General features: G+C 42.2%; 1 protein-coding gene across 1 annotated transcript in view; it reads right to left on the bottom strand.

The window, feature by feature from the left end:
• Nucleotides 1-17,867, bottom strand: part of slit2 (slit homolog 2 (Drosophila)) — an 84,030-nt gene extending 66,163 nt beyond the window's left edge. Inside the window, exons 1-4 of the mRNA XM_058640174.1 lie at nt 16,801-17,867; nt 15,941-16,012; nt 14,371-14,442; nt 7,257-7,328 (exon numbers count right to left, since the gene is read on the bottom strand). Coding sequence (XP_058496157.1) covers nt 7,257-7,328; nt 14,371-14,442; nt 15,941-16,012; nt 16,801-17,000 — 416 coding nt within the window. The 5' untranslated portion in view covers nt 17,001-17,867. The remainder of the gene's footprint in view (nt 1-7,256; nt 7,329-14,370; nt 14,443-15,940; nt 16,013-16,800) is intronic.
• Nucleotides 17,868-25,264: the final 7,397 nt, after the last annotated feature.

Below are 25,264 nucleotides of genomic sequence, written 5' to 3'. Positions count from 1 at the left end.
CTGCTGTAACACACATTTAGTCAAGTGGGGAACAATTTGGCTGGAGCTGTGCAAAAAGACTTTTCTTTATTACTTCACATCTTTACATTCTGCCTGCATAACATAATCTTTTGTGCTGGTGCCCTCTTAATAATGCCAGTTTGGCACCAGGCCCCCTTCGGAGTCGCTTGAGAATGAATTAAAGCATTGTGTTCGGATCTGAATGCCCAAATCACTTCTTAGGAATGACTGGCCTTGAGCAATTCAGATAGGCGGTCGTGTGATTCAGATGACGGCAAGCGAGTGAGTCACTGACACTCAACACCTAAACACTGTGGCTCTAAACTCACGGTGATTCATAAGGTGTACGCAGATGACATGGAAATCTGCGAACACACACACGCACACACACACACACACACACACACACACACACACACACACACACACACACACACAGTCAAAATAAAAAAAACACTGTCCTGTTTGGCTTGATACAATCTGCATGATCCAAGAGTCAAAAACAAAACATTTCTCAGACAATATGTCTTTGTATGTGGTGAAAAGAGTGTGTGTGTGTGTGTGTGTGTGTGTGCATGTGGCAGTTTTTATATCTGTTTAAGCGCATTCAGAGAAACAGGAGGGGGCAGGAAATATTGTTGAATGGTAAAGCAATGCATTTGTGCCAATGTGTGTCTATGTCTGTTGGACAGTGGAAGAAAGAAGGGTGAGACGAATGGACAGAGAGTAGATGAGAGAGAGAGAGAGAAAGTGAGATAGAGAGAGAGAGAGAGAGTGAGAGAGAGAAAGTGAGAGAGAGAGAGAGAGAGAGAGAGAGAGAGAGAGAGAGAGAGAGAGAGAAAGAGAGAGAGAGAGAGAGAGAGAGAGAGAGAGGCCCATCCACAGACGCCTCGGGCTATAAAGGCTTAACTTAATTTCCTTGGACAGACATGATGGCAGGTATTTGCATATCCTATGTAGACAGAGTCAGTGGCAAAATATCTTCTCATCCAAAACACTGCATCTGACTTTGCTGCCACGAGATACTGATCTTTTTTAAAAGGCAGCAGAGTTATCTTCAACTTCAACAACAACAAGAAGCAGGAGTTTGTTTTTCTATAGCATATGCTTTACAGGAACATCAAGCATTGATGTTAATGACTGGGTATGATAATGATTGTAACAGACGGTTGGCTTCAGCATAACTCAGGTCAACATTTGAATCAATTTGACAAAATCTAAACTGTGGTTCATGATCAACCTCATCTACTTACAAGTCGAGCATGGAAACAATCAGAGTTTTTGTTAATAAAAGATAGTAGAGAAGACCAAAAAAATGTTTAATCTTATTGTTCTTATTGTTAAAATGTCTCTTCCATGTTCATGGCACGTTTGTTTGTGGCCCAGTTACTGTATAGTCGCCTACATCCGACATTTGATAAACCTTTAATTCCTTTTCATTTTAATTTAGAAAAAGCTAAATTATAACCAGATGAGTCAAAGTTATTCACGGCTACTATAACATGAATCTGAATCTACTGACTGCCCATGAATTTATTATGAAGATACAGTGAGTTGTCTGTTTTATAAATTTGTTTCCTTTCACATTTTTCTCATTTCACAGACTTTTCTAAATAGCTGCAGAATAAATGAAAAATAAAAGCTGGACTCATTAAGATGTTTAATCTTAGATTATAATAAAAGTCTTTCACACTTTCCACGAAAACAAGTTTAATTTGCCAATTGTTTGTGAGGAGAGAGACAGAAGATTTCTCCTTCATTCTCCTTTAGATCACCACAGATCATCTCCAGCTTAGATCTTTGACTGAAACATTCTTCCCCTTTGACCTCTGGAAACCCAGAGGTCATCGACCTCTATGGCAACTCAAACGCCAAATGCTGTCTTAATTAAAAAAAACATTATTTACTCAGAGAAAATTTCATTTTCGCGATACCTTTGACCTCTCTCTTCCTTTTTCCTTTCTCCTGCTACTCCTCCCTCTGTGTTAGTAAACTGTCGACATGCTGGGAAAGCTCACATCTTCTAAAAAGACGCCTGCGTTCTTGTGACTATTGTGCCAAGCCTGTCGTCTCAGCCGAGGTGGTGTGTGTGTGTGTGTGTGTGTGTAGCAAGGTTAAGCTCTCACAGAAGACAAAGCCACAACTTTGGAGGCTGCTAAGCAACAATGCCGCCTGGTAAAGCCTCATCGGGCCACCGTTTAGCAGAGGATTAGGAACAATTACACACATAAACACACACACCCAAAACGCAGCCTCATCATCAACTTCATTCAAACCCCGTACTGCATGAAATCAGTGGGTGTGTGTGTGTGTGTGAGAGAGACCTGCAGTCCACTCATTGTCCTCTTCTAAATCAACATGACCTAATGATTCCTGATTAAAAAACAGCTGCACTGCATATAAAATCATCTTATTCTGCAATAGTTTTAGTAAATGGAGACACACATTTCAAATTTCAAGTACATTAGCACAGCATTCGTTGCTCACAGGCTGTAATCTAGGAAAGGGACGTTATTGCAAATCACAACGCAACATTTACAAATGAGTCAGTATTGATTTTTGAGCCCGGGTTGTGTTTTTAAACTTCTTTACGGGCAGAAAAGGATACAAATTTGGGGAATCGGGGGAAAACATTCAGAGAAATTGTGTTATGCCTCGATGTGTGTGCACAAAGCAAAGACATAAAGATATAACCTTTGCTTTTTTGATATTTAAAATTATACATATCATGAGATAGAGAAACACTAAAGGTCACACAGTGAAAGGATGATGTAGAAAGCTGCCACTGAGACACACACACACACACACACACACACAAATGTGCAGAGTCCCATCAATCTGTCCTCATGCTAACCAGAGTTTTCAGCTATGGAAGCAGTGACCCATTCTCTTATCCTCGCATCACCCCATCCCTTCATCAACCCCACTTTCATCTCTCCCTCCTTCATCTCACTACTGATTTCTGTCAAACAGAGAGAGAGAGAGAGAGAAAGAGAGAGAGTGGGAGAGCCGACAAAGGGGGAGAGAGGACGGGAAGAATAATAAATGTATGTGTGTAGTATCTTTATGAAAAGAAATGTTTTGCAAAAGCATGACCAAGTAAGAAATGACAAAATAAATCCAATTTATGCAATTTTGGGGCAGATTATGAAACAAGATAAATACACCCACATTTGTTAATGGCAGGAAAGTGTGAAGGAGCAAACTTCTATATTGATATTCTATATTCTAAGGCAGCGCTTCCTGAACCCTCCTGTACGCCTACAGACATTTGACCTCCAGTCATGTACCCTCTACTCCCATGTAAAATAATAATAATAATTGTGTGAATTTTTTTCTCACAAAATAGATCTATTTAAAAATGACCAACACGTCCAGTTACCAGTTACATTTTTTTTTCTTTTTTTTCAGAAATCTGCTGCAATGTTTGGCTGAATTTGACTGTATGTCTATTTATATGACAGTTATAAAATGTAATCAGGCTGTTTTTAAAGTTTTTAAAATAGGCGGTCCTTAGCTGTCACATAAGTAACAATCGCGATCTGGTACCTTGGGTGTGACGTCATCAAATAGCAACACCCTCATTTTAATGGAACGCTGTAACCACGGTAAGTCTGTTTTTTTTTTTTTTGTTAAAGTGTTATTTTCATTGTGTGTAACTTACTGCTGAGCCGAGTCTTTTTTTAACTCCAACCTTAACCTCACTGGTGTCGTATCTCTCCGACCTATAAGGTTGTTTTGAGTGGGGAGGACAGGTCATAAAGGATCTGTTCTGTTACGTGTTTGCCGTATGTTATTGAGGAAACTTAAGACACCATCGGCTGTTTACTTGATTTTATTTAAGTCTACGATCACTGATTATACTGGAATTCTATCTATGTCATGTTCCTATTGAATACAATTACTTAAAATGACGGTATTTTACTTGGAAGTTCAGTCCTGTATTTATAGTAGTGTTTTTCTAGTCCACTTGGAGTATATGTTGGGGTACTGTAGCTTAGTGGCTTAGTGGGCACACAGGCGTTGACACAGAGCCTCGCATATGCCCGGTAAAGATGTACATCACGCTGTCTTTCCTCTGTGTTTAACAGTAGCTTAAATGTCTGTCTGTGTTTGAGTGTGTTCTCATCTCAGGGTTAAAGCTTATATGATCCTCTTGGCAGGGGTGAAACTCTTGGTTCTCACCCAGTGCAGTGAGGTTTTTCTGGCCCATCTTGTTTTACAGAGTCTTTCTAATGAACTGTATCTGTTTGAGCCATTGTTCAAAATGCCTCCTAGATGCTTCATTCCCCCCTCTCTGTCTGTCTCGCTTGTCTCTCTCAGAGCAAACAGCTGTGGTCCTCACAACTACCAAGGGAAACAGCAGGCCTGTGCTCTGTCTGTGTCTGTTTGTGTGTGTGTGTGTGTGTGTGTGTCAGATAGAGGTAGGTTTTGGGGATATGCTTATGTGTGTCGACATAACCTAATAGAGTCTGAGCCCTGGAGTGTTGGGGGTGCGCAGTGTGTGTGTGTGTGTGTGTGTGTGTGTGTGTGTGTGTGTGAGTTTGCATGCATAGACGCAGGTGTTTTAAAGGGAGAGGATAAAAGTATGATGAGGACCCAGAGATTTCCTATGAAGTCACAATTCCCACTCTCCCTGTTGTGTTTTTGTCTAATGTCAGCTGTCCTAAAAAAATTAGAATTCTATCTTCCGTTTTTTAACCCGTTAACGCCGAGCATATCGCAGAGGACACGTTTGCACAAGCGCACTTTACATTACCGTAATTACACGAATTATACGGAGAGCTGAGACGTTGCACATCACAGCCAACATCGCGGTTATTTTACTCATGCTGTTGAAAAGAGTTGGAAAAACACCTGTACATAAGTTTAAATTTTTTGGCCTGTTTTTGCACATTGACACAGAAACGAAAACACATTTTATTTTAAATATGTTTTATACTGCTCAAACTTCAAATTTAGCATGCAAAATCTGGTGTCCCTGTACAACCACAATGCTTTTTTATATATATGTATAAAACTTTTAGTTTTTCCTCCATTTTAAATTGTTCTTACACTATTTTATTGTGCAGTAAATTGTAAATAACTGCCAGATATTGAAAGTTATTCTGGAAAAATGGGCAAAAACACTTACTCACAGGACATTTTCTTGCCATTTTATGGTTAAAATAAGCTAAAAACAAAACAAAAAAACAGTCCAGACGGACATTTTGAGGCTCAGGTGTTAAATGACCAATTTAAATAAGCAAATGTGTTTTGTAAAAATAATAATAATAAAAAAATGCAGCCCATTGCCCTAATAAAACAGGGAAAATTAACATTGAATATTTCTAAAACTGATCTAGATGTTTTCTTAAGGTTTGATGTTTTTCATATGAACGTTTACATCAACGACCAGTAGATCATGCCCTCATCCACTAGTACACTACACCCTTCATAATAAACACTAAATAATTCACTCTCTAGTGAGCAGTAAATGTTCATTCCACTTACACCGACTATGACTGAGTCATCCTCAAATGACATCATCAGTGATATAAGTGTGTGGTGAAGGGAGGGCAAAGTAGTGTTTTTAGTCCTCTTCAATTTATAAGTGGGATGCAACATGTCAAACTTCAGTCAAATAAAATATCTCAGGTCTCACACCTCGTCAAAATAACTAAAACAGACGCAGTACATTTTAACACACACATAGACAGAATTTCATTCCTCTCCCCCAAGAGAAAAACATAATAGCAGGTTAAGCACATGTTCATTTATAGCAGTACTGACGCAAAAAAAACACATACCTTCTGACCTCAATGTAAAACTTAACAAGATTCCACCTCAGTGGTTCTCAAGGGTTTTTTGTTGTGTTTTCTAAAAATACAAATATGCTGTAGGGAACGAGGAAGGAGACATAAGATTTAATATTGACCAAGCTGCTCTGAATAATATTGGTTTAGCCTCCATGGTTGTCATTTCATTCTGAATGACTTCCATACGTCCAAAAAAAAGAAAAAAATCTGCTTGCAGTTTTGTGGCTGTGAAAGAACCAACTTGGCACTTTCATTTTTCGTTGTTATGTCGCATTTTCTGTGGCTATTCACAGTTTTTTTATTACTTTGTCTAATGTGGATTTCATATTGTACTATATTTGATTAAAATAATGACTGTAGCAGATCCTGCAGTGAAAATTGTAGAATAATCGGAGGAGATGCATGCGCAAACACACACACACACAGGGTTTGGTTTATGGTCAAAATGCACTCATACACACAGGCTGCTTGTCTGTGACAGCTGAGCAGGGAGCCGTTGTATTTTTACCTCGACCCACACGACGAGCAAAATGCCAGCTCTTGGCCTTGAGAAACTCTCCCTCGTACACACACACACACACACACACACACTTGCAGAAAACACTTACGCACATGCAGATACACACCCTTTAGACATGACAGGTCAAGCTCAGCCAACCAGCGTAACAGCCGCAGAACATAAACAACTTTCACACACTCTGTGAATCATCTGAGCATTTCAATATTGTTTTAGATAAATATATTCAGCCACACATATAAATATATGGAACCATAATTATTCCCCGGGACCACAAATGACTATGACGGGAAGTTAGTTCCCACAGTTTCAGCAGCGTCGCAGCCCAGCCCTCCAGTGCTGGAAATCCACAGCTTGGTTTACATACAGCACAGACAACCAGGCTGAAAATGACAAGTGGAAGGTGCTCGACAACAAACAGCAGTTCACTGGTTTCAAAGCAAACGGGAACATCTATGTTGTGGAAACTTCTTTGAGAGACATACATTTCGCAGCTTAAGCCTCCCTTGGTTTGTTATATTCACCACTTTCTTTTCTCTATCCTCACACACACACGCACGCACGCACAACCACACATGCAGACACACTCACTCCCAGTGGACAGCAGCTGTTGGAGTGCTAATCTCCATTAGCTTCTGAACTGGCTTCTATGGAGAGGGCCATGTAAAATCAGGTCCCTCACCCCTTCATCCAAGTAAAACACCACGTCTCCATTACTAAGAAAGCCTGATACTCCTCTGCTCTGTGATACACTGTGTGTTACATATTACAGCATGTCATTGAAATCAGAGTCACTGTGCCGTGCACACAAACACTCCACCGAACAATTCATCTAACATCAAGCTCATCGAACAAATCATAAGACGGACACACATACATTTGTATATGAAAACAAGAAGGAAGAATTCAGTGATGATAGACAATGAGGAAACTGTACTCACAGTCTGTAAAGCTTTGTCGTTCCCAGGAAAAGCAGCTCGGGAAAGACAGCCAGATTATTCCGATTCAGGCGCCTGAAAAAACAGAGCATAAATTAGAGAACAAACTCTACCAAGGCCTTTCCAGACGGTATGGGTAAAGTGGTTAGATGTAAGTATAATTATCTTTTTTTTTTTAAAGTGAGATTTATATTTCCTGATAAGCATATTGTGTTGTATTGTTTTGATTGTAAAACCAGTCAGTTTAGTCAAAGGTAGTTTGGGAGATTGATGGAGACACTTAAAACACACGCACACACACACACACGTTCATGGACAGATTCTCAAAAACAGACTCTGGGTTACCCCTGATTTAAGGGGTACAACATGGCTGCCAGACAAACAGTGAACTCCAAAATGACGAAGGGACGGTGGGGAGAAAGAAGAGAGAAGGGGTTTGGATGAAGGGTCAGGGGGACTTTTTTTTTTTTAACCACAAAGACGAAGGAGAGGAGACGATGTGGGAAAAACAAACAGGCAGTCTGGCCGGGCTACCGAATGTGTGAAAAGGACCACACTGAGTAAACAAGGCCCTCACAGGAGAAGAACTCACAACAACCCATCATCACATACGCACGCTCACACACACACACACACACACACACACACACACACACACAGAGACAGAGAGAGAGAGAGAGAGAGAGAGAGAGAGAGGGAGACAAACAAAGGCGTTGGGAACCCTCGGGTGAGTTTAATAATCTGGGTGCGATCATTTAACCCTGGTTGAGTGGATTGAAGAGGTTTGTGTGCCGGTATGTGCTGCTGTGTGTGGTTTAGCCTTGATGTAAGTCAGAGGAGAGTGAGGCAACTGAGTGAGAGAAAAGCTGCGGAAACTGTTTAACCCTGACACACACACACACACACACACGTCTGCGCTTCATTCACAGTGAGGACCCTCATAGACATAATGCATTCCCTGGTCACTTACCTTAACCTTAACCATCACAACTAAATGCCTAACCCTAACCTTTACCCTAACCCTGACCTAAAACCCAATTCTAACCCTAACCCCAAAACCAGGTCTTAACCCGAAAAAAAATCCCTTTAAAAGAAGTGAGGACCAGCCAAAATGTCCTCACTTTGCCAAAATGTCGTCCCCCGTATGGTTTACACAATTTGTGGTCCTAACATAGCCACAAATACAAGAACACAAACACATACAGCTATCCTTTTAAGGACCCTGCTTATCTGGTTAAAGGGCCACTTCACCCAAAACATTGACAGTTTTGTTTCACCAATTTCCAGAGATGAATGAGTTATTTGGCCGTCAGACAGTGGATCTGATCAGAGGAAAGTGGGATTGAAAAAAATTAATAAAGCTGAAAAAAAGTGAACGTCAAAGTCACTTAATATAACCACAATTAAAATTATTAAGCCTTAAACTTAACCAAACTCTCAAATATTAGGTTCTGCCTCATATAGGACCAGGTTCTGATCTCCATTAGGGCTACTGGTCCTGACAAGGTGAGTGTTTATGGCAGAAAAGGTCCTAATCCCACATTGACAGCTACAGTTGCTGTGCTGGCGGTACAAAAAAAGTAGGGAAAACAGATTAATTAGAAATCCAATAGTCCCAATTGGTTTTATACGATTTACACACGAATATTAATGCTGGAAATTCCACCGACTTTCCTAAAATAAACCCCTCAAAAATGTCACCAACTCCGTTCAAAGCTTAAAAGGCATCTCGATGAGGGTCAGAAGGAAAAAGCTTCACAGAAACCGCAGTGGACTCTCCTTGAATAACGTCATCCCCTCTGTGTCTGTCTTCCACCCCAAAGTGTACGACTACACGGATGTGCTTATGCACAAGCACACACGTTTTTACACTCCACAGTCACATCGGAGGCCACTTAAATATTTAACGTCCTCTAGAAATGATGTTTCTGAATTATTCACTGCTCTTCAGTTAACTCTGGCTAAGAGCCCCACGTGGTCCCGCTGAGAAGCCCACTCCCACTGTAGGTCCTGCCCAGCCATGAGCACCCATTAATGGGCTAGGCCTCCACTGGGAGGGTGCAGAGACTGGTGCTGGAGGTAGGGATGAGGAAAGGAGGACAGAGCAAAAGTATGATCTCATCCTCTTAAAATAGAAACAATGCCGTAAGACTGGGAGAGTGAAATAATGAAGTAAAGCTCGAACCCAGTTTGGTTCATCTGATTTTTAAATGGACTTTATGAATTTAATAACTTGAGAAGATGCCTGATTGTCCCCTCAACCATCAACATTTAGGTCCATATTTCAAGTATTAGGGCTTGTCCTACAGTCTGCATTCATTTTTAATGGGCATGCGTCACAAAGGTCATTAAATGCCCTTTTGAATAACACTTGTGCATGTTGCATGCATTACTTTGGAGCTCCGCTGGTTGATAAAATATCACATTATCATATTACAACATTACATTCCCAATAAAACAGGTTATGACATGATCCCATGAATGACCCCCTGTTTGCCACCACTGCAAAGATAGAACTGCCAATTATTCAAACACTATTTAAGTAATGATTTATTTATAGTTGTGATTAATTTTGTCCTTTAGACCAGCTGTGTTTTTATGTTTGGGGTTCCAGTTTCTTTTGCACGCGCACAGATGCACGTGGCTGCTGTAAATGAATTTGCAATTATCCATTTTTCAGAAGGTGATGTTTATGTGCGTGCACAACATAGTTTATTTACATGAAAACTTCAATGCATCATCGCAATGGTGCAGTCAGTCACCAGGGAGGGGAGTCTAATGTTTTAACATTAGATGTTTTTTGTGTTCAGACAGTGGGTTTTTGTGTGTGTGTGTGTGTGTGTGTGTGTGGACATTTTGGCTGGTCCACACGACTTTAATGGGCCTTTTAAAGATTGAGACCTAGTTTTAGGGTTAGGGTAAGGGTTAGGCGTTTACTTGTGATGGTTAAGGTTAGGGGCTAGGGAATGGCATTATGTGTGTATGTATGAGTGTCCACACAAAGAATGCAAAACCAGCATGTGTGCATGTGTGTGTGTCTGAAGTGAGAGGGTTTCTCCAACAAGCTAATGTCACACTGCAGCATGGTGATAATCCCTGCAGTCATAAACAGATGCTAGTGGCCACAAACCACACAGTGCACACACACACACACACACACAGAACAGTCTTAAAACCCGAGAGCCTCGTAGCTGTGCCATACTACAGACTCTGGCTGGAAAGAAAACAACAAACCACCTTAAAAAACCAATTACTTCACTGCTGTCACGTTATTTATTACACACTCACGCTCACATACAGACAAACTCAATACTAATGCCGTTACCATAGTTATTACTCAAAACCTGGTAGATGTTTTTATGACTCAAGGGATCTGTCTCTACCAAGATAACCACTTCACACTAACCAGTTCTGCCCATTATCCACCAAAGGTTTACACACGCTAATCTGATCTGTTATTTAAACACTGTAAAGCAGAAAGCCAGTATTCTCGCCCGACCTGTACACATTCCTTTGCTATCACCGAAAATCCAGGAGTTACTGGAAAAAGTTAATTTCCCCTCCAAACTCTGAGCTAACTGTTGCGTTCCAGCAACTACAACAAATGTGGGCTGCACGCAGCAGAGTGCAGCACAGACAGGCAGAGACCAAAATCTGTCACAGGTGACTTTTTAGACACAAGTGCTGCAGTGAAAATGGCTGTTTGCGAGTCGTCACAGTGCAGATAATTTCAAGCTCTGGTGCTCAAGAAAAAAACAAAACATGAAACTTGAAATGATCAGCGCGAACAGTGTTATCACTCGACGGCTTTAAAGCCAATCATCAAGTGCTAATCCACGGCTTTTCTTTGAAATCCATATCCAGCTATCTGGGATCGCTGTTCCAATTATCTTTGACTATATATTACAACATGGTCACTTGGTTTAACTTCATTATCTAGTTTGTAATCACTACTGACAGACACATCTCACGACCTGTAATCACTTGTAGAATCATCCATTGGGGTGAAAATGATCTTTGCCATTGTGATCACTCAATTACAGGTTAATTATCTGAAGCTTTATCTCACCGCTGCTCACTGAAATAATTGTCTCAATGCCTGTAATTACTGTTTTGTTTCTCCCTGCATCTCTGTGTCTGTTATCTCCTTCAATCTCACAGACTTTGAATTGTGCAGAGGCAATAAACCAGTCAAATGTGAGGGAAGGATAAGAGGATCAGGAACGCCTCTCTTTCCTGTTCTGCACCCACGGGGAGAGTGTGCCGAATGTTTGACATTCCTAAATGCAAAGGACGACACAGGCCCAGAATGAGATGGGAGGGTATGAAAAAAACATGAGGAGAGGCCGAGGTATGAATGAAAGAGAGGCAGAAAAGGCGTAGCAGGGTGGAGGGGAGGTAACATCCAGATAAAACCAGTACTGACGGAGCAGCCTTGCGAAAGTGAATGCGCATGCATGAGTGTATTCATACCCATGCATGTGCTCACGCATGTGCACGTGTGAGTTGTGACATGCCTGGCTCCTCCACACCTCCTTTGACCATCTACCCTTCCTCCATAGCCAGCAGCTACTGCCCCACACCTGACCCTGCCCTGCCCAGCCCTGCAGGGCCTGTCGCAAAAAAAGCATGTGAAGGGGGGACCCATTTTCCACCCCTGTGGGGGGCAGTCACTGTGGATCCATCAGCCCAGCTTAGGGTCGCCTCCTCTTGGCAGCGATGCCCAGCAGGCCCCGTCCAGCCCCCCCAGAGGATGGAGGCCTTTGAAATGAGCCCCGAGACTCCAGACTCTGGAGATGGGCCTTTGTTAGGTGGCTGCGGGAAGGCATTGATGACTGACTCCATCTTTGTGTCTGTGAACGTGGCACGCTATAGCTGCGGAATTATAGTGGAAAACCCTTGCAAGGGCAACAGAAGACAGCCATGTTGTGTCAGAAAGTTAGCAGCCGTCAAAGGTGTTTGTCACCATCAGAGACAAAGTAAGTATTTACAGTCTGACAGTAATCTTTTGCTGAGCAGTCTACATTATAAGAATGTTTGGCTCACTTGTATACATTAGAGAGGCATTTACTATGAGCTAAAACAATATTCAGTATTGGTTCAATACTGGTTGAGATCACTGTATTGGAGATCAGAAAAAGAAAAAGTTGAAATCTGACATGATCTAGGGCAACACGCTCCACCAAAGACGTGAAGGGAATATATTTTCAAATAAAATGAGGGGAAAAAAATCAGATGCAAAAGAGATTCTCATCAAAGGACTGTATGTGACTGATATCTGTATTGGTAGATACTGAGCGCTGTTTTGCTATCGAGCCATGCTTAGTATTTACCAGCATGTACTGCAGAGGGTCATTGGTATCAAAGTTTCTTCTTAAAGCCACGCCAGAAGCAGTAAAATGTTGCCCTCTTTGTCCACAGTTCTGGGCAGGAATTCCCAGAAGTGCTTAGCAGGACAAAACCTACTGGTTTCATGAGAAACACCAGCAGATTCCCTGCAGTTGTCCACAGAGCTTCTCTATCCGTTAACACAGAGCAGCTACGGCGCAGCACACACCAGCAGACACAAGTGAACCAAAAGCAGACGCAGAATTACGATAGTTCATCCTTTTCATCCCAAACACTCCTGACAATTGCTCCCAACACGGCTATTAAAAAGATTATCCGCCTAATTTACTACGATATGTACATTTGTGCATGCTCACGGGTGGAAATCTCTGTTTGTGCCGGCGCGTGAGTAAGCGGTGAGGATGTTCGTGTCATTAATTAAAAGCTCGTCTCAAAACCGCCTCCCAGTTTTCTGCATTCCGAGCCACATTCACACATGCATATATATTATGGACTGCTGACACATCAAGCACAGTTGACAGTTGACACAAAGGACATATCAGCAGTCGGGGTCCACGTCCCCCTTCTGTCTCGCTCCCTCTCAGACAACTGACACTTAATTATGGCATAAGTGCCTCAGGGTTGGATGCTGAATACCAGTGATTCCAGCCCAGCGCCGTAACAACCTTTGGACACTTGTGAATCACAGCCTGATGACACGAAACGAAACATCCCGACAGCGAGGTTTAACGATTATGAGGGCACAGAGTGGTGAGAAATTAAAGGGAAACTCTTTATCAATGTGTGTAGAAGAAGCACAACAAATTCAGTATGAAAATAGGATTGATTAAATATTTGAGAGTCATGGGAAATTTTTTGTCCCAATCCAAAAGAGTCGCTGAGTTTCCATTGTCCTGTTTTATGTGCATTTTGAAAAAAAACAAAAAACTAATGTAAATATCGCATTCAACTTTTAAAGTTTAAGCCTGGTGGAATGGTTGACCTAACAATAAAAGGTAAACGCAAACAAGTGCAATGGAAACAGATTCAACAGTTAAGTATGACGTTTAGAAATGATTCGCACTTCACTGCATCGGACACAGCAAGCAAGATGAGGAAATGACAAAAAAAATTTTAATAAAAGTTTGTAATCACACTCTTTTTAACTTTGCTTCTCCACATGTGAAGTGGCATTTTGCACCACCTACTGCTTAACTCTGTCAACTAAGACTCCTAGTATTACATTGACAGCAGTGAATGGAAACACACATTTAATTAGGGATGTTTTTTTGTGTCCAATACTGTGATACTGATATCACACACTTATTTTAGACCACTTACAAACCATGAAGCTGTTAACAACACACACAATTCTCCAACTGTGTAACAAATACTGTTCTCCCAATAAGAAGAAACAGCCCAAACATGACTCAGCTGAAATGGTTTTGCAGTCTGTGCATAGGGAATGCGATATATAGGATTTTCGGGCTGTATCGGATTCTACCTTTTTATCAGTACCGATTCTTTGACCAAATTTTTGGCAAAATTCTGTTAAAACTTGCAATACATTTTAATGGAAACCCCACTAGTGAATGCTAGATGAGTGATTACAGTGTGTCAGGGCCTTGAACAGTGGCCTGCAGTACTCAGTCCTTTGCTGTATTTCAAAGTGCTTGTGTTTGCTTGGAAAATGTGTGGATATTCTTTTTTTTTTTTCAAGGTTAGGAAATCAGAGAAAATGTATTTAGGGGTAATGTAGTGACTGTTAAAACATAATAGCATTACTCACAGTCTCTCCAGCTCCTTCAGGTCCTGAAAGGCTCCTCTCTCAATCGTGGTGATTTTGTTCTCCATTAGCTGCCTGAAAGAAAAACACCATGAGAGAGTGAGATGATGAGAACTGGAGAAGAGTGAAAAAATCGAGAGTGATAAAGAGACACACTGGGCAGAAACCTGACAGAGTGATTTGTGTGCTAGAACCGCGAGAGGCCAAAGAGAAGGAGAAAGATAGCTTGCCGTGCCCACAGATAAAAGGACGATGAGGAAGAGGAGGTGAAGGAAAGGGAGATAGGACGCAAGAAAGGCAAGGAGATTGACACGGTGAGAGGAGAGGGGTTGAGATTGAGAAGATAGTTGACAGTGAGTGTGGGAAAAAAATTAAGAGATGGAGATGGAAAGCAAAAGAATGTTGTAATGTCGAGTCAGAGAGAGGAGAGGAGACTATCAGCCTGAGGTCACTGAAGCACCAGAATCGACTTTAAAACCGGCACATCAGTCGGACAGCAACTCATCTATCATCCAATTTGCTCTATCTAACCACATCTCTGTGACTACTCATTCACTTACACAAGCACAACTCCACCAGGAGCAGTGTGCTGACCAAGCCAAGCAGCCCATCCAACACACACACACACACACACACACATAACAAGCAGGTGCATACACATGCAGCCAGATATAACTGGCTGCTCCATCAAGATCACAATAAATTACTTTCATAAAGGACCAATCTGTTGGTTGTTGTTTTATCCCTTTGGTTAATCATTTTGGGGTCCATAAAATGCCCCGATACAACAGTAATGTCCTATAGTTACAGTACAAAACTTCAATGTATTCCATTAATTATCAGATATGACAAATGAGCAGCATAAGTGTGTGTGTGTGTGTTTCAGATTAACTACAGCTCTCTCTCTCTCTCACACACACACACAACCAATTAAGAACATAATCTCTGGAGGAATTCCAACAATGTGCATTCTCTGCCATTCACGTTAAGCGTGTGAATAGCGCGCGCACACCCACACACACACACACACACACACACAGCAGGCTATCCCTGTCACAGTATTGGTGCAGGGAGGCTCTTAACTTAACCCGGGTCCATCACAGGTAAGGAACTAGTTGTTACTTGACTTTACATCTTTTCCTTTCCTTCCTCCTTTTCCTTCCCGCCTTCACAGCTACATTCCTCCCTCCGCAGTCAGACCTAAATGACCTCTATATCTCTCTTTTCTTCCCCCCTCCATCACTTCCTCGCCAGCGCGTTAATCTCTCCAGCACATGGGCCCCGGGGCCCCGTGGTTAAAATAAGCGCCTCCTGACACTTCCACTGCCACATTAACACGACGGCATTAACAGGTGCCGCCGCTGTTCTGTTGAGCCACACACACACACACACACACACATGCACACACGCATGCACTCACTCACACGCGCACTCAGTCAGTGCTGCATGCGGCAGCGCGATGCTGCTCAGGATCAGGACACATTGGTGGGAAGTTGTTGTTGGACACATACTGTTGTTTTGCATCAGCACAAACATAGAAGACAATTTAATTAATTTAAAAAAATAGACTTACAACACTCGCAGATGCCTCAGTCCTGCAAAATCCGCCTTGGTGATTTTTGTGAGGTTGTTTGCATTCAGGTCCCTAGAGAGAGAGAGAGGGGAGGGGTAAAGGAGTTTGTCAGTGCGTTGATACTTTATTAAAAACAAGGACAAAGCAGGTGAGCAGCGCTTTATTCAACTCCATGTGCCAATAATGCAGACAGGGAGCTGGGGCTGTTACAGGTTATGGTGGGTAAATTTGAATTTCATCAAGGGGATTTTTGCCTGATAAAATACAGCCTTTCCAACTCAAAGCCACTTGTCCAAATCCGTTTTTGATTAACTTGCTGGTCTCCAGACAAACCGATGTGGTCTAGAGAGGCTGCGCTAATGCAACAGCGCGAAACCACCAACACAACCGCAGCATTGTCCCGAACTTCAGCTCCGCCATCGGCGTTTATTCACATGTCACCACAAGTCTGCTGTCTGTTTGTTTGTTACTTTGCTTTTTTTTTTATCCGCATCTTTTAGATTCCGCAGCATTTACAGGGACATGTGCGTTTTAAGTGTAGTTTCAGGCGCCTTAGATCAAATGTAAATCTAATTAAAGTGTGATCTCCAAAGGAAACAAATCCTCATACGCTCTCAATAAAAAAACAGTGATTCTTTAAAGATATGCGATTATTTACACTGATGTCATTAGATCGTGATAAACAAATTACAATAAGATAGTCAATTATAATTATCATATCTCATCAAACTAACCATAAATTCAGCATTATTCACACACAAAGAAACTGATCAGATTAAATGAATTTCCCCTCATGAAACGCGTCCAAATGGTTGGGACACCTGGGTTGCGTAAATCCAAGCTGCGCTGTCGGTACTTACAGCCTCTCCGCGTTGCGTGGAATGTTCCTAGGCACGCTGCGCAGTCCTTGGCCGTGACAGTCCACTGTGGTGCCAGTGCAGGAACACTGGGCCGGACACGGCTGAGCGTCCGCTCCGCTTAACAGAACCAGAAGAGCCACCAGCAGCCCTGCAGTGGCCGGAGAGAGGCCAGGGCCAGCAGCGCTCACAGCTCCCACCATCACTGCGGCAAGTGTGGGGCCAATATGAGACCCACGCACGAAACACTGGGTAATTCAAGGGCGTGAAACAAAATTAAAAAGCCCTGAAATAAATCCGTGGAAAGCTCACCAAACTCTGCGCTGTGAACTAGACAGTCCTCTTGTTTGCTGATTCCTCTTTGTGGGTTTTTTGGGGGGGAATTTCTCTTGCTGAATTTACATTTGGCTCTTCTTGGAGGGGGCTCTGTCTGTGAAGGCTTTGCACCGGGAGTTTGATCCCTCCGGACAGGGAGAGGAGAGGTCGACCAGGCGGCTCTCAACCGGCTCTCTCACTGCGCTACAGCGGCGAAAACTTCCACATGTCCCCGGCATGCGGTGCGCAAAATCCCCCCGGTGCGCTTTGAGTTAGTGTATGTGGTGTAAATGCGCTGTGCGTGCGGAACCAGGTAGAGTGTAACACCTCACACCTTGACCTGATCCAGAGAAACACACTCTTTTACACACACACACACACACAGACAGACTTCACACTCCACACACACTCCAGGTGAGACTGTCTTGTTATTAATTCACAACACGCCTCCGGCAAAGAGGCAGAAGCGGCGACAGCGCTCGTTTTTGTTGTTTTGGGTCTTTTTTATCCTCAAAAAGCTCAGCAGAGGTCAAAGTGGTATTGATTCCGATCATGTATCAATATCACTCTATCACATGCCAGTCAGCGAGAAGAGAGAGAGCAGGCAACGTGAGGAAAGCGAAAAAGCTCCGTGAAATACCAGCGCGCAATACTATAATCCAACTCTGCGTGGTGCGTCAAAACGCTGCTCCCGAGTGTGTGTGTGTGTGTGTGAGAGGGAGATTGGGGAGGGAGAGTGAGAGACAGAGAGAGAGAGAGAGAGAGAGAGAGAGAGACGGGAGCGGGCATGTCTGCTACTGCGTCTGTCCAGACAACTCTCTCTCTCACACACACACACTGCGTTTTCCCTCGAGGTAGCAGCAGGTTTCCAGCTGGCCGTCTGTCAAATAGCAACAGTTTGATGTCGGAAGGAGACTCTCTCTTCTCACTGCAGTGTCCCGGTCACCTGATGCCTTATTTATTTGGCCTCAGGAAGGCGACAAAGCTTCTCAGGGATGAAAAAAAAACAAAAAAAACAAAAAACTAATGTGGAAATTTGGGGAAAACCCGCCTCATTCTATTATTTCATCGTGTGAAGAAATAATCCAAGGACGAAGCTGATGCATTTGTTGCTGTTGTGTTACACCCTGGAGTGTTTAAGGATGCAGTTTAAGGAGATAATGATATGGACTTCCTGGGATTGAAAGGAACCATCGGAAATGCTGACATCCAGAGTAAATCAGACATCAGATTCATTAAGTAACAAAGATAATCATTGAAGCATCAGACAGTCAACCACTCATACATCCGTCTTCTTCTATGTGATCAATAACAACAAATTGATAAATAAGTGATTATAGAATGTGACAAATTACATTCAGATGTTTACTGGTATTTCTGTGTGTCAATGATACAACATGATATATACTATTCAGTGCACTTTGTAGTAAAATTAACATCATATTTTTCATAGTCACGTCACAGCAGCAGGTATAAATGTGCTTCAGTGAGCAAAATAAATAAATAGGAGGTGCCTATTTAGGCTACTGTTGTAGTCAATAGTCACATCAGCAGATCTTGTATTGGATAATACATTTTAAAGCTAATATCTGCCGACAACATCATGTATCCCTCATCAATTCTCATGTTAAAAGATCGATTTATAGCAGGAACTTCTACTTTTGCTACAGTCCAAACATGAGGGGGAAAAAAAAAATCAAAAAATCCAGTTGAATCATTTAAGCTGAAGCAGGAATTAAACAGTATAATTTATAGCTTTCACTTGTTCATTTACTATATATCGTTATCATTCATGGGTTAGACATGTCACAACAGCAGGAAATACATTCAGGCAGGGCGTGGCACCATGGGTCAAACATACAGGAGGAAAGACATTGGCCCTCTCATTTGCTCCATTTTTTACATTTTTCTATATATTATATTATATCACATTTAGTGAAACTGAAGGATTTATATCCATCCATCTTCTACCGCTTTCTCCTAAACATGAGGGTCACAGGGAGTTATATATATTATATTATTTGGATATTTGTCATACTGTGAACGAGGTTCAAAAACGCCCGTTGCCATGGCCTTGCGAGGACAGCCTGCCCAAAAAAAAGAGTGCTGCTCTGACCTGCCACTACCTACTATGTTTTATCTTTGCAATGAAGCCTATCATTAATGTCAAAGCGCTAACCTATGATCATCACTCATAAGTGAGCACCAAAACACGCCACTCAAGATACAAAAGAGAAAAATATATGTCATCTACAATGATTATTAGGCCTTAATTAAATGTGTGCCACACCGCCGTGGCACAATAGAACCACTACTGAAAAGATATCCTCGGGTAAATACTGATCTGCGATGATCGTGTGAAATCGCACAGTCTGCAGGAAGCTTAATGAGGCTGGCAGAGAAGTTCCAGAAAATATCCAGACGTATGCATTCTGTTCAGGGGTCACTTGTGTGGACTTGAGATTCAGGTAAATGAAGCTCCTTTTCTAATGGTCAGAAAACCCACAAACAACTGTCTCTCGTCTGCAGTGGGCATTCAAAGCCTGGTCAAATGACTCTGCAACAGACACATGTTGAATCAGCTCTGGCTCTGATGAGCATAAATATGTACAGGACATTTGGGTGAATGTGGTCATTTCAGAGTCTTGTCACAGACTCTGCACTATAGTCTGAACTTCAGCCAGCGTGACATTATGTTGCACCAACAGTTGAAGTGAACAGTTGAGCAGAGCTTTCTTCTGTTGCGCATCGGTTGTTTACAACCTTTTTGTGATGCAGATCATTCACCAGAAGAAACGAAAAAAAAAAAAAACAGACAAACTCTTCTCATGACAACAGGAAATGAGTCAATATTGAATTCAACCATGTTACCAAAAAAAATGTATACCTGCTCATTTTTATGTGAAAGAGATACTAAAGTATAACTTTGTCTTATCCTGAAAATTAAAATGTTGTAACCTTAAATTCACCTTCAGGTCTACATTCATGTTCATAAAGGTCTTCAGGTCTTCAGGTCTGGGTCTCAAGACTGTGGACCAACAAGAGTTCTGTGTCCTTCCTCAAAGACAAGAGGGTTTGTTTATTAACAGGTTATGTCCTAGAATACGTTACCTGTTACCCATGTGTGCTCTCTGTTTGCATGTTAGCATCATTTTGCACCAAAGCTGTAACGTTCTTGAACGTACTTTATGAGGAAAGTGACTTTATTTGCCACTAAACTCCCAGCTCTTTGCTGCAATTATATTGTTTGATTACGCAACCATTACAGGAATATTACAGTGATTCTACATTAGGGGTCAGCGAGATACACATCTCAAGATCATGAATCTGCAGTGACGCTTGTCTTCCTCTCCCTCTCTCCCCCTCTCTCTCTGTCTCTCTCTGTCTCTCTCTTTCTCTCTCTCCTGCTCTTGATCCCTTTCTGGCTCCAAAGGCTGAAGACAAACAGCTGTGTGTGATTGTAATGCTGATGTGTGCTGTGTGCATGTGTGTCTTATTCTGCTCCCCCTCTGCCTCACATCCCCATGCCTGCTGCCACACACACACACACACAGTCTTCTGAGAGAGTAAAGAAATATATACCCCAGCAAAATGTTAATATTTTTCTCCTCCTCATTTATGAGGGGTAAATAAGGTATAAAGGCAGAATTATTGTTTGCTCCCCTTTGTCTTAACAGAGAGGAGGAGGCAGACAAGCAGACGTGTGGAGGAGACAGACGGGGAGGAGCTGGAGGGGGAGGACAGACGCCCGGACACTGATGGTGGTGTATGTGTCATAGCTGAAGTGAGGGAAGAGGGTAAAAAAAAAAAAGAAGAAGAGAGGAAGTAGAGTTGGGGTGACCCTTTACCTCCTGCAATACAGTGATGCTTCAGGGCAAATGGCCTGTTTGGACACAGCCTCACCTGACCTGGCCTCACCTTACACACACAGGTTTGCGCAGCTATTCTTGTTAAGACTCTGCGTTGACTTGAATTCATTTGTGCGACCTGACCAAAGCCTTATCTTAAAGGCCCCCGTACCTAACACGCACCATGCACATGGCGTGAATTGCGTCATCAACGTGCAGGAAGTGTGTGCAGCCCAGATTTTAGGGCTTTTAGCTGCCTCTGCTTGGGTGCGCAAACTGAACTTCCGCACAACCAGGAGGTGGAGCATAAGCCCCGCTCACCAAGCAGAAAAGCCATTTGGGCAACAGAAGAAGTAGTCGCCAAGGATAGTCATCCGAGCCGCGATCTGGTGACCCGGCTGAAACCCCGACTCCCCTGCCTGACTGGACTCTCCGCTGTGAATCAGACGGGTCTAAGGGAGCTGTAGCATTGTTCTCTTCTTTTTTGGTAGGAATGTGCCCTATTCCCTGTGTCCAGACTTGTACCGCCACCCGATGGTGAAGTGGGATACTAGAGGCAATATGCGACATGCAAGTATATTAGGGCCTGAAGTGGACGATATACTTTGGTCACAATTATATCACAATGCTTGTGTGCCGATTCTATTTGCATTGTGATTCGGATTTACTGCCATTTTACTGGCAACTCAATTCAAACCAATAGTCATACTTTATTTCTCTGATTCCTTAATTGAGACAGTAACCCACAAGTCACACGTCAGTCAGTAAGACATTCATCTACATTGGATCGGACAGTGGTACATGACCTGTACAACAGTATGATTTTTTAAGTTAACTGCGACATTTAGCTGCTAATAATAAAACACACAATACCAAGTAGACGTCATGAGCTACGTGCTGTAAGAAAACATAAAATAAAATGCTGAGCCAAAATGAATAGAGCCTCTCAAAATAGACACAGCCTTTAAATGAACATGCGACAAATGAAACAAAACATGTCCTTTCAAAGGATTGCAGATGACACTAACAAACAGAACGTTCTTAGAATGCTTCTTAAGGTGAACTGGCAACTGCTACTAACTGCAGATTCTGTTCATCTCGCTAATAGAAATGTCAACATGCTTGGACAGATTAAGATTTTTAAACACCTAAACACAATGCACATCTTAAAAGAGATTTTGCCTCATTAGAACCAGGTCTTGGTCTCCAAGAGAAGATCCTTATAGGAAAATAGTTGTGAGAATACTTGTGCATTTGTGAAAATGTGCATTTCTGAGCCCCTTAAAGGTTTTCATATAGCTTTAAAATAAGCTGTTTTAATGTACTTGAGTCACTGTGTTTCTAAAGCAGCACGAAAAACAAGCCAGAGTTTGCATTTCATATTTTGAAGCAGAAACTACGCAAACAAAAAGAAGTACAACGTCCTTTCAGGTATGTGAAGGCCACTGTAGATACCTGACATGCTTGGGAAAGGGAGGGGTCAGTGGAACAGTCATCAATCTACAGTCTCACACTAGACGTTACTAATTCTTACACGTCAGACCTTAAATTTAACCTTAAATATTTGAACTAAATACTTACCTCCAATCATAACCCTTATCCGTTATAATAATGATAATAATAATACCTGGGTACAAGAAGAATAAAGCCTGTCATACAGTAGAGGGTGGTTGTGCTGCAGACTCATCATTATAATATTTGTTGTGTAGTTGTTGTTCAGTGGAGAAATAAGTGAAAAAGTGTTGAGGTCGTGAAGGAGAAAATACTTTTGATCCTCCATAAACAAAGATTTTGTGAGTTCAGGAAGTTCAGACGACGTTGACATTGTACTTGAATACTCACTTGACAAGCCGTCTGTGAAGGTTCTCATTCATCCAGGTATTTTCAGGAGTTTATAAAAGCAAGTTCAATTGCCCATATCTAAACCCCTGAAGGAACCTGTCAAACCAGATTCTCATCTCTCGCTATTCCAGTGTGGTGTCAGTATCCCATTTTTAAGATGTTAAATCTTCTGCATCGGGCTGTGCGATCTAGACCAAAGAAGAAAAGAAAAAAGCCACAATAACAATAATAAAGTTTTTAAAACTCTATACTGTATTAGCAGGAAACGACAAACAGTTGTTAAACAGAGAAACATTTCACAAATCTGAGGCAAAACTCTAAGAAAATTAGAAAGTAATAAAAAAAAAAAACAGCTCTACTTTTACACAATGGATGTAAGCATTAGATTAGATTGAAATAAAATGAATAATAATGAAGTGTTTTTTAAAGCAACAAATGTAGATTTTATTCTGAAAGTGTCACCAAAACTTTGTGGTGAAACTATTAGATTACAAACCATCACAGACGCATAGAAACGCATAGATGAACAAACTAAAGTGGGCAGGTCAGCTCCAGTAAATCCTATTATTTATCATTTTGGATTTAAGCGTCAACTGTGCAGGGGCGTTGGTGACTCACTGGTAGAGCGAGTTATCTTTCAACTCCGCTATTGGCCGAGGCACTTAACCCCATGTTGCTCCTGACGGCTGCGCCGGCAGCGTGTGAATGGGTATGAAGGATGTGTGACAAGAGAGAAAAAAAAAAAAGAAAAAAGCGCTGCACATAGACGAGCTGTTATGAATGTGTGAGTGAATGAGTGAATGGCAAAAACTGTAGTAAAAAGCAGCTGTGAGTGGTCATCAAGACAAGATGGGTGGTGGTTTCATTTTAAATAAAATGGGTCACTCTTGCAGCAAGAAAACCTGGTCAGAACAAGGGCCTTTCTGTGTGGAGTTTGCATGTTCTCCCTGTGTGTGTGTGTGTGTGTGTGTGTGTTTTCTCCAGGTTCTCTGGTTTCCTCTCACAGTCTAAAAACATGCAGATTTGGGGCAAACATTAGGCGAATTAGACGCTCTAAATTGACGGTAGGTGTGAGTGTGAGAGTGGATGGTTGTCTCTATATGTGTCACAGATGGACTGACGACCCCCCCCCCCCCCCCCCCCCCCCATGACCCTCATGTGGAGGAAAAGCAGTAGAAGTGTGAGTGAGTGAGTGAGTGAGTGGACCACAAAGTGTTAAAACTTTCCTGAAGCACTCCACAAAAACGGAAAGAATAGAGTGATAAGTAAAGTTCAAACTTCAACGTTAAATATCTTTTGATGTTGAATTTCTTGGGTTTGGAAGTTGTTGTTTTCTCAGAGCTGCTAATGAGAAGTGAACTTGTCTAATGGTTGCAATGTTGGTCCTGTCTGTTGATTTAGGAGCAGTTTGTGTTATATTTGGTTTATGACCATGCAGTTAAACTGAAAGTGTGTGTGTGTGTGTGTGTGTACAGTAGAGCTAACTCTGTGCAGCATGTGTTTAAGTAGCAGCTGCCCAGAGGCCAGGTGGTTGAACTGAACTCTACGCACACACACGCACGCACACGCACGCACACGCACGCACACACACGCACACACACGCACACACACGCACACACACGCACACAGCAATCATGGTGAGGACACTCATACCCCTAACACTAAAACCAGGTCTTAACCCTCAAAATGCCCTTTTAAGGGGTGACAGAATGTGAGGACCAGCCGAAATGTCCTCACTATCCCAAATATAAATGTTTTGGTCCTCACAAAGGAACCCATACAAGAACCCCCCCCCCCCCACACACACACACACACACACACACAGGTTTCCATGACTTCAGAGGACATTGCATTGAATTACACTCATTTCCTGGAGACTTACCCTAACCTTAATCTAACCATAACTTCAGCCTCATTTTAAAACATGCCTTCACCTTAAAATGTAGCAATTTATGTTATGGGGACTTGATTTTTGTCTCCATGAGGAAGACGGGCCCCCATAATAATGGTCCCCACAACATAAGGAATACCAGACACAGACACACACACACTCACAGTTACCTATCCTGCAAATATTAATTGATGTACCCACGCATGTTCTCCCCGTGTGTGTGTGGGTTTCCTCCGGGTTCTCCGGTTTCCTCCCACAGTCAAAAAACATGCAATATGGGGATTAGGTGTGTGTGTCCCTGTGATGGACTGGGGAACTGTCCAGGATGTACACCGCCTATGGCCATATGTCAGCTGAGATTGGCACAGCTCTCCCCACATGTGGAGGATGAAGCGGTAGAAGATGGATGGTATGTATTACTTCACCACATGAATCAAATCATGTTGTTTGTGTGTTTGTGTCTGACTGATAATAATAACAACATTATAAAAAAAACAACGACTGATGGTTGTGATGTTGTGTCTGGACTGGCACTGTAAACACAGGGCCGGTTTCACAGCTGCATGTGCAC

This window comes from Solea solea, chromosome 10, assembly GCF_958295425.1.
Source record: "Solea solea chromosome 10, fSolSol10.1, whole genome shotgun sequence".
In the NCBI taxonomy this organism is placed as follows: Eukaryota; Metazoa; Chordata; class Actinopteri; order Pleuronectiformes; family Soleidae; genus Solea; species Solea solea.
The sequence above is the reverse complement of the archived record's forward strand: the minus strand, read 5'-3'. Positions and strand labels throughout refer to the sequence as shown.